Source organism: Homalodisca vitripennis, unplaced genomic scaffold, assembly GCF_021130785.1.
Source record: "Homalodisca vitripennis isolate AUS2020 unplaced genomic scaffold, UT_GWSS_2.1 ScUCBcl_3950;HRSCAF=9793, whole genome shotgun sequence".
NCBI lineage: Eukaryota > Metazoa > Arthropoda > Insecta > Hemiptera > Cicadellidae > Homalodisca > Homalodisca vitripennis.
The window spans coordinates 85,180-101,750 of record NW_025780088.1 but is presented as its reverse complement, the minus strand read 5'-3'; the positions used below and the strand labels follow the sequence as shown (position 1 = coordinate 101,750).

The window sequence follows — 16,571 nt, the reverse complement described above, 5'->3', positions numbered from 1 at the left end:
GAGCTTCATATGATAAAATAAATTAGAATCACACCCTTATTGTCATATAATTAAACAGTTCTCATATTCTTTCTGGCTGATAGAGTTTGGAAACAATATTTTTCGTTTTTTTAGAATTTGTGTGTCCCCGTTCCATGGATTACCTTTTTGTCTCACAATTAACCCTTTACACGCTGTAGCATGAACTCGATATATTCGATTGATAGACTTTGACCAAAACGCCAAACACAATTATATCCGAAATTATACATTGTGTCTCTTGAAAGGTTTTTTTATTCACATAAAACTCCAGAATGGCAGGCGCACACTTCGTGCTTATCGAGGTTGACTAGGAAGTATTTTAGATGACCTACATTCCCTTTGTCTAGCACCGTCCACCTGCTCCTCCTACAGAGCCATAACCAAATATATCCTTTGTTTGCTCTAATAATAAGATAAGATTACAGGACTTATTTTATTAAAACCCTAATATAAATAAGTTTAATATATTTTATTGTATATATATTTAATTTGAACTAAAATTGCCTGTTTTGTATTTTTTGTGTTTACCTTTTATAGCATATTTAAAATAAAACATAGATTTTAATTTAAAGAAAAATATATTTCATAGTTGTCAGCGTTAAAGGTAAATTATGGAATTCATTAGTGGCTTGGGAAGGGGTAACATGCTTCACTCATGTTTCATCATCAATAATTATGATATAATTGGAAAGTTCGTTACTATTTTGCCATAGTAATCAAGGAAATTCAGCAATGCAGCATGCTATTCTTTTTCTATCTTCTGTGCGGAATTTCAGAATCCTGGCACAAAATTTGTGATGCCAAGCCTCTCCGCAACAATTACATGAACTTGGTCAAATTTAGAGAAAGTGTTCTAAAAGTTCAGTGATTGTGAAATGAAGATTTTCATTAAAGTGTTCTTTGAATTTTTATGAGCTTCAATAACCAAGCTTGGCTAACCACTGTGATCCTTGTATTTATTGGTGCAGCCATTTTAAAAATAAATATATTCCTGCTTCACCCTGCTGCACTTATTAATTTATCCCCATCAAATCTAATAAAGTTGGTAAGGGATTTCAATTGGTTTGTATTTTTTTACAACAAAAACATTACTGAATGACTTCACAAGAAGTGGGATTTTCAATTGCAGCGCACATCTTAACTAGTCTCAGTGAGAAAAGTAGAAGAGATACAGACTGTCCTTTACCTTAGCTCGAGGCTTATTAAGCATAGGAATCATTTTACCTCAAGATGCCCTCCCCACTGCCGAGCTAGTCCCAAATGTCTGTTACTTTCTGGACAATCACACAAAGCCGTAGGACAATTGAGGACCCAATATCAGAGAAAATAAAGACCCTAAGTTTAAACCTTTTAGTGTGTCTTTTCATAGCCATAGTTTGTAATAGTCATAAACAACATTCCTCTGATTTATTTAGGACCATTAGAGGAAATTACAAACGTGAGTAAACTGAATAGACTTCACTAATATCCAGTAGCAGTATGTCCACAGTCTTAAGAATCAAATTTAATATTTTCATTCCTGACATGTACTAACCCCAGCATTGTTGTTGCCCTTGCTGTTATCTTAACTATGAATGAGTCTCATTGTTTCCAGATGATTTCGTTGTTCAAAGAGCTGACAGTAAATACTGTGCTAAATGCATTATTATTATAGTGATGTTGGGTGAGGTAAGGGGGCACTCACTATTTAATACATACAAAGGTGAACATTTTAACTTATTGTTTTGTACAGTTGGTGGATAGTAACCCTGCATGACTTATGTTATGAATGTACTACTTTTTTCAGACAACAACTGGCCAAGCTACTGTGGCGTTTTTCAAAGCCATGGTGAACCGTTTGTGTGGAAACACTTCTCGCCTCCAGTACCTACCTGTCCAACCTGTCAGTTCCAGCACTGAGTGAGTGTGATTTGTCATCAGTATTTTTAGAGTATATTATAGTATTAATTTTAATATAAAGTACTCTATTTTTTGTGGCAAGAAGGTGATAGAACAATTATACATAACATAATACTCATGTATTTTAGGACCTTCAATATGTCAAGAACCTTTCACACTGTCCATTGAAATTTTTTTACTAAAAATCTGTCTTTCGTTTGTATAATACATAAAAATTTTAAAATACAACTAAGAGGTTCTTTGCATTTCAATGTCTATATTCTTAAATGTGTTTTATTCTTTGGAATATGACTGGTATATACTAGGCTGATATAATTTTACATTCACAAATTTTATACTTGCTAGTTTTAAATTTTGTTAATGTTATTAAGTGCCTTTTTTAAATGTCTTGTGACAATCAAGTGATGTGATAAAAACATTAGTTGTGTTTCTTTTTGACCAGTTTAGACAATGATGGCCCCAACAGTGTTCCTTGATGTTCAGTACCAGTTTTACTAGAATTTAGTTAATAATTCTCATTTACTTTATGATACATTATGGTTCATGCATTCATTTAAAATTATTACAATCTTTCCTTACTGTTATATTATACTTTAAAATCATCCACAAAGGGTGGTTATAGTTAAATTTGAAAATTTGAACTAAGTCCTTTCTTATATAAATTGTAACATAATGCAAAATGAAAGAATTTAAGATTTAGTTGTGAAATTATAGGTAATTGTTCTAAAAGGAGATGCCAGTCCAATTTTTAGCCTTATTTTGCTTGTCCTCGTGATACTCTAGGAGAGTCGGTACAGTGGTATAGTACAAGATCAACAGTACTGATAACAATTAATATGGTTACAGGCAGGATTTCATCTTCCACAGGATTTAAACTGGTTTTTTCTCAAATCCAGATCTAAATTTTGATATAATAGACCTATGTTTTTGTCTTCGTCTAATATTTTTTATCCGCTGTGACAATTGGTATTGGCTAGTGCCCTCTGGTCAGTCGTAGGTGGTTGGTAGACGAATGCAGACGTATTGTGACCTGTATTCTGTAGTTCGGTTTTAATGATTAGTGTTGTGTATAGTTTTTTGTTAAGTGCATGTTTTAGAGTAAGTGAAGTTGACAAACAAGATGGTGGTTGTGATTCCTGACTTAGGCATGCCACAACGCTTTGGTATGATTTGTTTATTTTAACCTAGTTTGTAATTATGTATTAGGTTAGTTATTTACCTGAAGAAGAGATCAGATTGCAGATCTCGAAACATAGTGTTACTGATTTCTTGTTTCACTAAACAATGGCAAATGTCCGGAAAAATCCGGACAAGAAAAAGAAAATCTCCAAACTTCAAAAAATAAGGCCCAAACAATGTGATTTGCCTAAAGATGGCAAGGTGAATACGGATGCAAATAATAAAAATGTAATCAACCTGTCTTCAAAAATCCTCAATGAAGCGGAAATATCAATTTTATCCAAGGGCTTAAACTTTTCTGTGGCATGAAAATTGGTAAAGGCACTGGATTTCGTAACTGGAATTGAATCGGCTGTTTCACAGTTATCTGAGGAACAGGGTGACCGGTTTTGTTGTGAGACCAGTCTTTTACTCAGGAAAATTCCTCCCACAAAACCCAATTTGACAATAGAGGAGAAAAAGGCCATGTCGATCCTTGGGAAAGACAACACGTCAAAATCTTACTGGCCGATAAAGGCAACGCTACTGTTGTACCAGTAGCGTATAAAGAAAAAATTGTGGAAACTTTAAATACTGGCAAATATACAGTTTTAAATAAAGACCCGACTGATTCATTTGAACGAAAAAGCAGCAAACACCTTAAGAAAACACAAAAAAATTTTTTCAGATAAATTTAGATCTAAATTAACTCCTCACCATTCCAAAATCTCCCATATGTATGGCCTTCCCAAAATCCACAAACCTACCATCCCTCTCCGTCCCATCATTAGTTCTCGTGATTCATCTTGCAGGGAATTGTCTAAAGTCCTCTTGGACATCTTAACGCCATTGGTAGGAAAAACTTACTCTTTTATCAAAAAAATCCCTGAAGTTGACTGAAACTGACAAACTAGTAAGTTTTGACGTTGAAAGTCTATTTACAAATGTACCAGTTCCAGAAACTCTTGGAATTATTAAATCACATCTCAAAGAAGACCAAACATTAAAGGATAGAACTAAACTTCCCGTACCAGTAATTATTGAACTGTTAGAACTATGCACTCAATGCAATTATTTTGAGTTAGAGGGTAAAATTTACTGTCAAGATGAGGGGATGGCAATGGGTTCTCCACTGTCTCCTATTTTCGCCAATATCTTTATGGAGGAATTTGAGCAAAAAGCTTTGGCTTCAGCTCAGTTCAAACCGAAGATTTGACGGAGGTATGTGGATGATACCTTTGTTATTTTTTCTCATGGAGACATTTAATTAAATAAGTTTTTGAATCACATTAATAGTATTTCTCCTTCCATCTACCTCACAATGGAAGTGGAAGTCCAAAACAAGCTTCCTTTTTTGGATGTGTGTGTATTAAGAGATAGGGATGTCCTTAAGACAACTGTTTTTTTTTTTTAAATAAAACACACAGTAAAATATTTAAATTATCAATCCAACCATAAAAAATCTGTCAAAGAAGGAGTAGCCTACTCGTTGTTTTCACCCATAAGAGCTTGTGCTCTTATGGGTGAAAAATTACTGTCTGAGTTTTTCCAGTGTTGAGTAAAAGACTATTTACTTTGAACCAATTATTGATTTCTAATAAATTCTGAGAAATAAGCCTGTTCAGTGAGATTTTTGTCATGATTACAAATGAGAGCAGTAGTATCATCAGCATACATAGTTATATTATAGTTTTTTATATTCGCTGGCAAATCATTGGTGTAAATCAGAAACAACATTGGTCCCAAGATAGAGCCCTGGGGCACCCCTAAACTAATTTTCATATTTCTTAGTGAGATATGAGTCTAGCCATCCCAATGCATCATCTTTGACACCGTAAAAATTCAATTTTTTTTACAATATTCTATGTTGGACACAATCAAACGCCTTCGAAAGATCACAGCAGCAGTAAACTGTGAACAATCAAAAGCACTCGCCACTCTTGAGGCAATTTAATTAATAGCATTAAGGTTCCTCTTCTCTTTTGAAACCCAAATTGCGAAGGATAAAAACATTCATTCTCTTCAAGATGACTAGAGAGTTGGTTGAGAACTACAGCTTCCAATACTTTAGATACTGGAGGAAGGAGAGCAATTGGGTGATAGTTATCAAGTTAATAGTTATCAGGTTGGGTTGTGTCATATTTTTTAAAAATTGGTTTTTACATTACTGTATAAGAGCATCAGGAAAACACCAGTTTTAAGAGAGGAATTAATCAAATAAGCCAAAGGCTTCTTTAGGAAGCTGGCACATTCTCTGAGAAGAAACACAGGTATTTCATCCCAGCCCGAAGATTTTATATGTTTTAGCTGCATTAGTGTCTCAAAAAAATTTAGGTCAGTCACAGATCCAAAAGATGTTAGAAGATTACTAGTTTATTCTGTTTATGAAGAAAAAAAGAAGATTATTTATAATTAGGAGACAGCCTAAGTTTACTGTATACATTCAAGAAACGTTAGTTAAATGCGTGAGCAATTTCAGTTTGATTAATGTGTAGTTTATTATTTATTTGTATTTCAGTAATAGGAGTGTGTTTTTTTTTAAAGACTCTGTTTCTTGTTTTACAATATTCCAAGCCGTTCTACTTTGAAAATAAGACCGCTAGTCTTTACATTGCATGTGGAGTTCCCTCTTCCCGGCCGCTGACATTCACAAACCAGCTTTGACCCATCCTTTGTCAACTGATGGCTCAAATTTCTTTTTGGCGGAAAAGTTGAAAGCATGATCAAAATGATGTTTAAAAATTTGCAAGATTATCTAACATTTCTTGTTGGGAGTCATCATTTTGAATATCATAGACGGTGTGACAGTCATCATTTGAAAGATGTGATTTAAATGATATAATATTTTCTTTGGAATAATTCCTTTTCTTGGACATAAAGTTATATGTTGTGTTGCATGTTAGGATTGTCTTATAATTTATAAGAACAAGAAGCAGGGCAGAGTGATCAGAAAAACTTATATCAAGTGTGAATGCATTACATGGATCGAAGCTGGTTAGAATATTGTCAATACAGGTACTAGAATCTTTTGTTATTGTAGTTGGTTAATTAAAATGTAAAAATACATGACATGAATTTAGTGTGTTAAACCATCAGCTTTACAGTTACTTTGTTCGAGCGTGTTAAAATTAAAGTAACCTGCAACAAGAAATTTGGCTTTAGGATCCTTTTTTCTACAAAATTCTATTAAAATACAAAACTGATTAAAAAAAAACTTAATGCCATTCTTGTTATTGAAATGTCTATTTAACAGCCTATAAATACATAAAACAATTGTTTTCACTTTAGAAATTAGTTCCACACCACATAATTAACAAATATAACTCTCTACTGAACTTGGCTGTATCAGATCTTGACAAGGGGAACACGCCGCGGTGAGGCCTCCAATGCTATTTAAATGGGAAAAACATGTTACTATTTAGGTACAAGTTTCTCATAACCTATAAAAACTAGGGTGATGACATTTTTTTTGCTTATTGTGTTCATGTTGGTTAATGAAGTACTCCATTATGAAGTATTTAGCTACAACAATTATTAAGGAAAAAGATTTTTCTTTTTTTATACTATAAAAATACCTTTAATTTTAAAGTTTTTTTTTTAGACTACTTAAAACTTAATATAATTTCATAATAATAGAGTAAATTACTCACTAAGTAGTGTAAATTATGTGTATAAATTTTGAAGTCTGTAGGCCTAATAGTTCGGGAAGTGGTACCTAAACACTGAAAAAAGTAACTTTTGGGAAAATCCATTTAAAGTCTAAACTAGCAAACACACACTAAAAACCTCCTGGAACATAATTCTGACAGTCAGTATCTTCTTTTTTTCTCTTGAGCAACCTTCTCCTAACCCTTTTTTTCTTATTTTCCTCTTGAACCTCTTTATTTGCTTTTTTATTCTATTTTCATCAATTTTCTTCAGTTCTTCAATCATAAACTTCCCAGGTGTTATTCCCAATCTTTGAAACACATTAGCTTTACCAATGGCACCCTTATTGAAGCTTATAACGGAGTCATTTACTCCAATTTGAAGAGTTTTAAGCCCTACAAATGTAGTTTTTGGAACCCTACTCCGAATCACACTATTAAAGCTCTCATTCGGATTTTGAGTCTTTCCATGCAAACAACGTTTTAACAATTTTGGATCTGACAAATCTTTGTAAACTGGCTTTATTACATTCATTACTTCTTCTGGTAGAGAGTTTTTTGTGTTTATATTCTATATTAAGTTCTTGTGCCTTTTTATACTTACACCAAGACTCATTTCCAGAAGGACAAAGCTCGTGTTGTGGTTTTTCATCACTTGAAAGTTTGTGGTAAATTGTTGCCCATATTGCTTTTCGCATATCGACACTGTCAAGTTATTCCTTATTGCTTGGCCATAGTATCGCTGCAGCTGATCTATTTCTTCATCACTCAAGCGGCCTTTTCCTCCTAATCCTTTCCCATCGATTAATTTCTTTCCTTTCATATCTTTCTTCAGTCGTCTCAATCTAGAACCAACGCGTTTTTTGTATATGGCCAATGCATTCTAGTTTGGATATTTGCACATTGTCACCATAGGGTTTACTCTCTAGAACAGAAGTGAAGCCTTTGGAGTCTCCATCTCCAAGGTATTTTACATATCTTAGGCCTAACTTATTTATAGACCTGTTGCAAAGAGCTCTGGCGCCTACAACCTCCATGCCACCACTGGTACCTGTGTAATTACCTGAACATTTGTTTGTTTGCTTATGTTGCTCCAATTTTACAGGATCTGATATGTATGGTTCCCTCACACAAACATTACAGTACTTTGATAGGCATTCAAAATCCATCACTTTTCCAGTATCAAATGATGTTACTGTTACTGTAATCACACCATTTAGAGAGGTGTAACCGCGCTTCTGCCATGTTCCGTTGAAAGCAGCTGCAACATCGGCACAACCATCATTTTCAATTATAGCTTCATTAGCAGCTTGCAAAAGAGAAGCTTCACAAACTTCTTTTGTAGCATTCAAAAATTTATTGTGATATACATCCATGCGGCATCTTGGCTGTGTAATATTCATTACCGCTGAGAACATTTTCCCTGATTCTAAGCCCTTGCTAATTGACCATAAGGCATAGACATACCTAATGTTGATATTGTAAGGCCTACTGTACTATTGAATCTTCAACTCATTGCTGATTAAGATTTCCCACAAACAATACATACAATTATCATGCGATGGACCAATCCTTTTTTGAAATCATCTTCTAATCTAATCTCAACACATTCAGAACTATTACATTCTTTGCAGGAAGAAAATGACTTTACTAAATTGGATATAAGCTCCAAGTCAACAATAAAGTTCAAACCTTGTGGTAACACCTGGTGCTGATATCTGTCGAGTGTACAATCAAGCTGCAAAATCTCATGAACACCCTCTTATATTGTTAGCAGGTACAAATGATATGATTAAAAGATCTCCTAGATTTATATATGAAGAAATGGAAAATAAACTCCGAACTTTAAGTATGTCAAGATCCATATTTATTACCACTATTCCTCCTCGCTTTGATGTACCTCAGAACAACTCAATACATGATGACATAGCAATGGTTAATAACTACATACGAGAGATCGTGGTAAGGATGGATCGAGTTCATCTCATTGATTTGGATGCTTTTAGAAGAATTCATTTTACACGTCAAGGATTACATCTTAATTACAAAGGCAAAAAGAAACTTAGTTATATGATAATTGATTCTTTAGGTGAAATGTATCACACGAAGAACACCAATATATACAACAAGAATACAATGACAGGTCTTCCTGTAACTTTAACACTGTCGGATGTGTCTTTGGCGGGTGAGCTGGATTTACCAATTAAGATCGTTGAAGAGAATATTAACAAAGTGTTTCAGGAGTATCAATGTGATGAAAGTGTGGGTTTCTCTCATTGTATCTCAGCAGATTTAAATGATAAGAGAAATATGAGTGCTGGAATTGCAAGAATGTTTAAAGAGAAATTTTGGAATGCCCTCAGTCAATGATTGTATTAATAGCCATCTGACCTGTCAAAAAACTGCAAAGGGTACAACAATTTTTGGTTTGATTACCAAATCAAAATATTTCTACAAACCCAAACTAGATGACTACAATTTAGCTTTCAATGAGTTGATACAAGAATTTAAGAAGAGGGGTTTAAAAAAAACTCATTTGTTCACCCATGGGTTGTGTGAGGGATGAAATTCCACCTGAACACTTTGTCATCAAGATTATTGAGTTTCATAAAATAACAGGAGCCTCAGTTGACATCATAACGTATGATGAACATGCCTCTCGGAGGTTAAGAGGTGGCCTGTCTTATTCTAACTTTGTGAAGAAACTGAGAGACTCTCTTTCTAACACCTACCAGCGGGGAGAGAGAACTGATACAGACCCACTGTCTGATGCTCTGGATATGGCTACAACAACTGGAGTCCAGGCTGATGTTGAAATAATCTCTGCTGATGACCTTCTTCTGACAACTCCTATGCCATCACCCTTGCAGCTGTACAGAAACCCGGATGAAGTGCAGTGTGTGAAATCAAAGGCATTTAATGAAGTGCCACTTCTTTCTCCAGTGTCTCATATATGTGCTGACAAAGAGGAATGTAATATAATTATGGATAGTCTAAGTTCTGTAAATAAGCAATTAGATCAGACACCAGCCAAAAGTGAGTCACCTTTAAGTAGTCCTTTTTTGGGATGGGGTTCACCAGAAATAGCTTTAGATAAATCTTTTTTAATGAAAGAAATACAGGCAAATCTTTAAAGATGATTGCATTCAACAATTATAAGAGATCATTATCAATTAATACAAATAAAAATATTAACCTGGTTACCAAAGTGTCTTGTAATAAAAAAAACAGTAACAATGAGTTTCGATTACAAAATTCTAAACTAACAATATTGCATCAGAATATTCAGCACCTTCCATCACGTCTAGATATACTTCAGTGCAATTTAGATGAAATTAACCCTGATATCATAGCACTTACGGAACATAATATGTCAGATGCTGAATTAATACTTTTAAATATACCAAACTACTTTAAATCCTCTCATTTTGCAAGATGCTTAAGCACTGGAGGTGGTGTTGTCATTCTAGTACACAGAAATTTGACTTCAAAAAGTGTCAATTTACCGGCAATCCAGTCATTACTAATTGAAAAAGAATTTGAATGTTGTGTTTCGGAGATTAAAATAGATAATTATTCATTCACACTTGCTTGTGTTTACAGGAGCCCTAAACATTGTTATGAGGACTCCTTTTTGGCTAAGTTTGAGTTATTATTGGAGATATTAAATAACAAGTATGAAAATGTAATTATAATTGGTGATCTAAATATAAATGTTCTAAATGTGGATAGTTCCATATATAAACAGTTTGTTAATATTCTTAGGGTTTATAATATGATTTACACTGTAGATTTTCCAACAAGAACTTCAAATAAGTCACAAACAGCAATAGATAACTTCATAACTAATATAAAAAAAGAGTATTTAAATACATATGGAATTATAACTCAATTGTCTGATCATGATGCACAGTTGCTGGAAATTTTTGGAATAACAAATCAAAAGAATCTGGTTTTAAGAAAATTAACTAGAAAATTCACAGCTAATAATTATAATGTGTTTTTAAGACAATTGTCTCAGTTAAACTGGTGTGAAGTTTTCCAGGCATCTGTAATTCACAAGTATGATGTTTTTAGCAATTTGTTTTGTTACTACTTTGATGTAAACTTTCCTAAAGTATTTACCTCTAAGAAATTAATGGAAAGTAATAAATGGGCATCTGAAGAGCTGAAATGTAGGAGAAAAGAAATGGTTAAATTAGAGCATGAATTTAGAATTACTAAAAATAATAATATTAAATCAACCATTAAAAATATGAAAAAAAGAGTTGAACCAGTCTATTGCCTTGCAAAAGAAGAGTTATTATGATCGTAAAATTTCTAAAGCGCCTAATAAAGTTAAAACTACTTGGAATTTAATTAATTATGAAGTCGGTAAACAGAAGCTTTCAATATCAAACATATCACTTGCAGTGGACGGTAAAATATTGACAGACCCAATCTTGGTTGCTAATATTTTTAATAATTTTTTTTGTTGAAGCAGTTGATAGCTTAATACTTCCGAGCATTTCCTCCACCAACCATGAAAGCAATATTGAATTTCAGCACTCAAACCAAATTTCAACTACCTTTAAATTTAAACCAGTAAATGAAGTTGACTTAAAAAGCATAATTTCATCATTTGAAAACAAATATTCGTCAGGATTTGATGAAATTTCAATTATTGTTCTAAAGCAGTCCTGTCCACTAATATTAAAACCCTTAATACATTTGGTTAATTCTTCTTTGATATCAGGAATTTTTCCAGATAAGCTAAAAATAGCTAAAGTAATTCCTATTTTTAAAAAGGGAGATCCAAATGATCCTGCCTGTTATAGGCCAGTGTCTCTCCTCCCAGTTTTATCAAAAATATATGAAAAAGTTGTTTATAACCAATTTTTAAATTATCTGGAATCTAACAATTTCTTAAACAGTCAACAACACGGTTTTCGATCTGGACGATCTACAATTACCGCCGGTATCGAGTTTTATTGATTCAATAATCAATTCAGTGGATAAGGGAGAACACGTGATTGGAGTATTTCTGGACTTGACCAGAGCATTTGACAGTGTGTCACATTGTAAATTAATAAGTACTCTTAAAATGTTGGGTGTTATGGGAAAGGAACTTGCATGGTTTAGTTCTTACCTTCAAAATAGGATGCAATACGTTGAAATAGAGCATGTTTCAAACAGTACTCGATATTGTTTTAAAAACAAATTCAATTCAAAACTAAGAACAGTAAAGCATGGAGTCCCACAAGGATCAATATTAGGTCCACTTCTTTTTCTTTGTTATATAAATCAGTTGCCTTTATTGGTTGGAGAAAGCTCTGCTGTCTGTTTATATGCTGATGACACAAATGTGGTTATCTCAGGAAAAAGTGTTGAAAGTGTTGAGATGTCCGCTTTTATAGGTCTATCAATGATAAAAGACTTCTTGATAAGTAAAACCCTTTTATTAAACTCAAACAAATCAAATTTTATCTCTTTTTCCACAAAACAAGCTCTAAACAGGGTTCAACCCAACATTTTCATTGAGGAAGAACAATTGCTAAATGCCTACAGCACAAAATTTTTAGGATTGATTATAGATAAAAACTTAAGTTGGAATGAACATGTGGACTATGTTTTAAATAAAATTTCCAGTGGTCTATATGCACTGAGACGATTGGCTAAGGTTTGCAGTGTAGAATCTCTAAAATCAATTTATTATGCTCTCATTAATTCCCACATTGCTTACGGTATAGCTATCTATGGAGCTACCACATCACATAATTTATACAAAATTCTAGTTAAACAAAAGCACGCTATTAGAATTATAAAGAGATTAAAGAGGAGAGATTCAGTTAAGCATATTTTTAGGGAACTCCAAATATTTACTGTCTACAATCTATACATATTTGAAACTATAAATTACGTTGTTCATTTCTGCAATCTTGCTTTAACAGAAAGAAAACATCAATATAATACACGGTTCAATATATCTAATGATTCTCATCACTTGGAATTTTATAAAAAGAAAACCTCGTACATGGGGAAAAAGTTTCTAAATCATTTACCAATTGAGTTGAAAACTAACTACAACACGAATCATTTCAAAACTAAACTTAAAGAATATCTACTAAATAGACCTATATATTCATTCCAAGAATTTTTTGAAAGGGCTAATTGACTGGTTTAGCTCAACATGTCTATATGTATTTACGTGTATATGTGTCTGTGTATATGTATTTATGTATGTATGTGTCTGTTTATATGTATAAGATAATTATTTATTACCATAACTTATAATGAATGAATGTTTATTCTAGCAACTGTGCATGAAATACACTTGAAAATTATAATAGTAATCCTAGTACTAAATGCTTATGTTAGTTAATATTTTATAAGTTGATGTTAGATAATTTTTTTATTAACTATGATTGACGCTATTCATTGTACAATCTGTGCATTTGTTTTATGAATAAAGAATTTCTGAATCTGAATCTGAACCTGTATTTCACTCCTCGCTCAATAGATCAGGAAGCTTAGAATGTTTCAGTTTCTTAGAACTGGAAGACTTTAGGACTAGGCCTAGATGAACTGTGTTTAGCATCACTAACGTTTCTAGTAAATTGATTACCTCTAAAATGTTTCTTATTGAATCGTTTTATTCTAGGCATTATAGTGATAGTAAAAAAGCACTGAACAATAATTATTAGACAAAATCAACAATCTAATCACTTGTTATTCAACGTAAACAAACACAAAACACTGAAACTGAAATGTAAACAAACCACAAACTAACAGCTGTCAAGTTATTATTACAGTATCTAGTACTGTCTAACAATGTTACCAACCTAAACTATTGACAACACAAAATAATAACTTGTATTATATATCACATGAGTATTTTATTATAATATATAAATGAGTATAAGTGAATCCAGACATAGGCTAGACCAAACATAAAAAAGTAAGACGTTGAGGCAAGCTGAATGCATCAATGCCATTCTTGTTTTTATTTTTTTACCATAAAAAGCAAGGAAAGTACCTAGTGTTATATATTTTCTTAAACGGGATGAAATGGAAATTTTTTTAAGATAATAATAAAAAATTGAATTTTTTAACCCCCGCCACGCATACTCCCCTTACTGACAACTCATGACACATCTAACAAATCCTGTGATAAAGGTAAAATTTTTTTGAATTTTTTTAAAGTATAAATTATTGTGTTCTGAGTTCCAGTGTTCAGAGAGGCAGATAATATCTGGAGTTTAAATTAAATTGTCAAGAAATCATTAAAATCATCTACTTTTATATCATTTATAAGTCCTTGAATATTGCAATGAAAAATATTTAAATTGTTAACAGGGTGTGTGGATTTAGTCTGAGTGCTTACATTGACATTACATAATTACTAGCTATGACTAAAAAAGTTTCACAAGAGATGTGGTAATTAGGATGTGTGAGGAAGACCATTGTTGAGCGATTGTGTGTTTGAATCATGCTGTATTCAGATACACAGGGAGGCACAGAATTGTCTATCAAAGGATGAAGATTTACTGTCAGGTGTTCTCTTGAAGCTGTAGGCAACCCTTCCATATCCTCATAGTACTCTGTACTGAGGTATTGGACACCGAAGTGAGAATCCCATCTGAAGGTAGAAATGTTTTCATCGTTAACCATTAACATTCTCTCCTTATCTCAAGTAGACTGAGCAAGATCTATATTAGTTGGCAGAAGTCCAGAATGAGCTTGCCGTATATCGGATACACTTAGATTATGCAAATAGTTCACTTGTTTCACTATTTCATCTGCAAGTTTTAGTTTTCCATACTTGTTTAGGTGTTGGCCATTTCTGGTGAAATGCAGTCTCTCAAAGTTGAGAACTTTGTTTTGATAAAACTGTCCAAATTTATTAAGCAGTTTTCACACCAACTATCACATAGATAACATTTATCTTGTTACTTACCTATCTAAACATTTCTTAAACAACTATACATTACCACTGATATTTGAACAATTCTGGGAGCACAAAAAGCACATGTTCTGATTCATGTCTTATCTATTCATCTCTCCTCATCTAAATCTTCAAAATAAGAACTCAAAATACCCCTTGATAAAAACGAGAGGAATGTGAAAGTACAGTTCTCCTTTCAAATATATAGCAATATTGAGTAAAATGTTCAATTTTAACTGTTTAAATTAATCCTTACATTTTGATGTCTAGATTTATTGGCTGTGATTAATCAGATAAGATTTCTTTCATTTGGTAAATAAATTTCAGCTGTATTGCTTTTTGTGTTCAAAATTTTTACAAAAAGACCGTAACTTTAATGTAATATAACTTTAAACTAAAGTAATATATGGAAACAGAAGAGTTACGTTATATTTCATTTGTAAAAAAAAGTTAAAGTTAAACTGATACCGTAGCTGAAGTTTATTCACTATTCCAATTTCAATAGGCCATTGGAAAGTAGGGTTCCAATTATAATCCAGTTCCTGAACAAAGCAACTTATCTTATGACAAAAGTTGTAATTCTTGATATCAGATACTTATTTCTATTACTTTTATAACTTTGGCATTTCTGCTCCATTTTTCACAATAACTGATGATAACTTAAAAATAATTTTCAGTAAAAAAAAATAAATAAAAAAGCAATACTTGAAGAAATCAAAAGACAGAAAAAGCTTGCCTGCCTGTTGTATTTTAATAATTTAAGTGTAATAGAAGGTAATTTTTTTAGAAATAAATCATTACTATTAAGTGTGAAATGTGTCCATTTGTCCATTTGTACAAATCAAATAAGTATTGTAAGTTTATAGTAGCTAAGTTTGACTTTTGTGTATTGTGACTTGTGAACAGGTGTTTGGCCGGGGACAGCAGTGAGGAGAGCACTCTGGTGTCGTGTACCGACAGCTCCAGCCTCAGTTCCTCTCTATCGCCTCGTCTCAACCCTCAGCAGGAACTCCACAGCATAATTGGCCAGTTGGAGAGGTATGCCTGTGACAGACTTCTTTTACCTTTAAATTTTGGAAAATATTAATCTTCCTGGATTCAAGTAGATCTGGAATTTTGCTTGTCAACTGTGATGGTACCAACAGAGTCTGACACCTTAATTGTTTATGCAAGAACAATAACCAAGAGTAATCAAGGGAGTTTTTCAGTTTCACTGAAGTAACATGACATCACTGTGCCACCCATTGGTGACCTGATAATGTGTGATGAGTCATCTCATCTAAGATGTGATAGTTAAGCTATACTGGAAATCTGATTATAAAACATGCCACTAGTCCTAGTGTAAAAGCAATGGTTAGAATGAGGCAAATCTTAAAGCAATCTAAATGAATGTGGCACAGAATTAAAAAGTTCCTCTATTGACTTATATTTTTACTTTATTACATTCTCTGGAAAAACTTAAATATAAGTAGTAATTTAAAATCTTGTTTCTAAATTTACAATGTTTTATACTGTAAATGTTTTGTAACTATTTACTGAAAAAAACGTCATTAAATGTTTTGTTTTTATGAAGAACGTTTATTTAATAAACAGATATTGCATCTTCTGTCTTATTTTTTGTACGTGTTGATTTAATGAAACTTTAAACTTTGCGTTTGTTTATTATTTGCCTATTTTACATTATTCTCTTCAAAATTAAATTCTCTTATATTTTTGGTTAAAAAGTTTGCGTGTTTTTCTTGAGACCAAATTTTTCATATTCTGTCTGGTACTTCAGAAATGGTTGGTCCAACAGGTCTGGGACGTATTTTATTCAATTTTTCAGTTAATTTTACATAAAATCCAATAAATGTATACGTTTATATGAACTTTTTCATTATTTTGATAAGAGGAAACCACCTGAGAAGTTTGGTGGATTACTC

The 16,571-nt window shown here is 32.6% G+C and overlaps 1 protein-coding gene across 1 annotated transcript in view; it reads left to right on the top strand.

Annotated features, from left to right (window-relative positions):
* The first annotated feature begins 1,801 nt into the window (after positions 1-1,801).
* Positions 1,802-16,571, top strand: part of LOC124372758 — a 50,358-nt gene continuing 35,588 nt past the window's right edge. The window contains exons 1-2 of the mRNA XM_046831170.1: positions 1,802-1,920; positions 15,556-15,687. Coding sequence (XP_046687126.1) covers positions 1,847-1,920; positions 15,556-15,687 — 206 coding nt within the window. The 5' untranslated portion in view covers positions 1,802-1,846. The remainder of the gene's footprint in view (positions 1,921-15,555; positions 15,688-16,571) is intronic.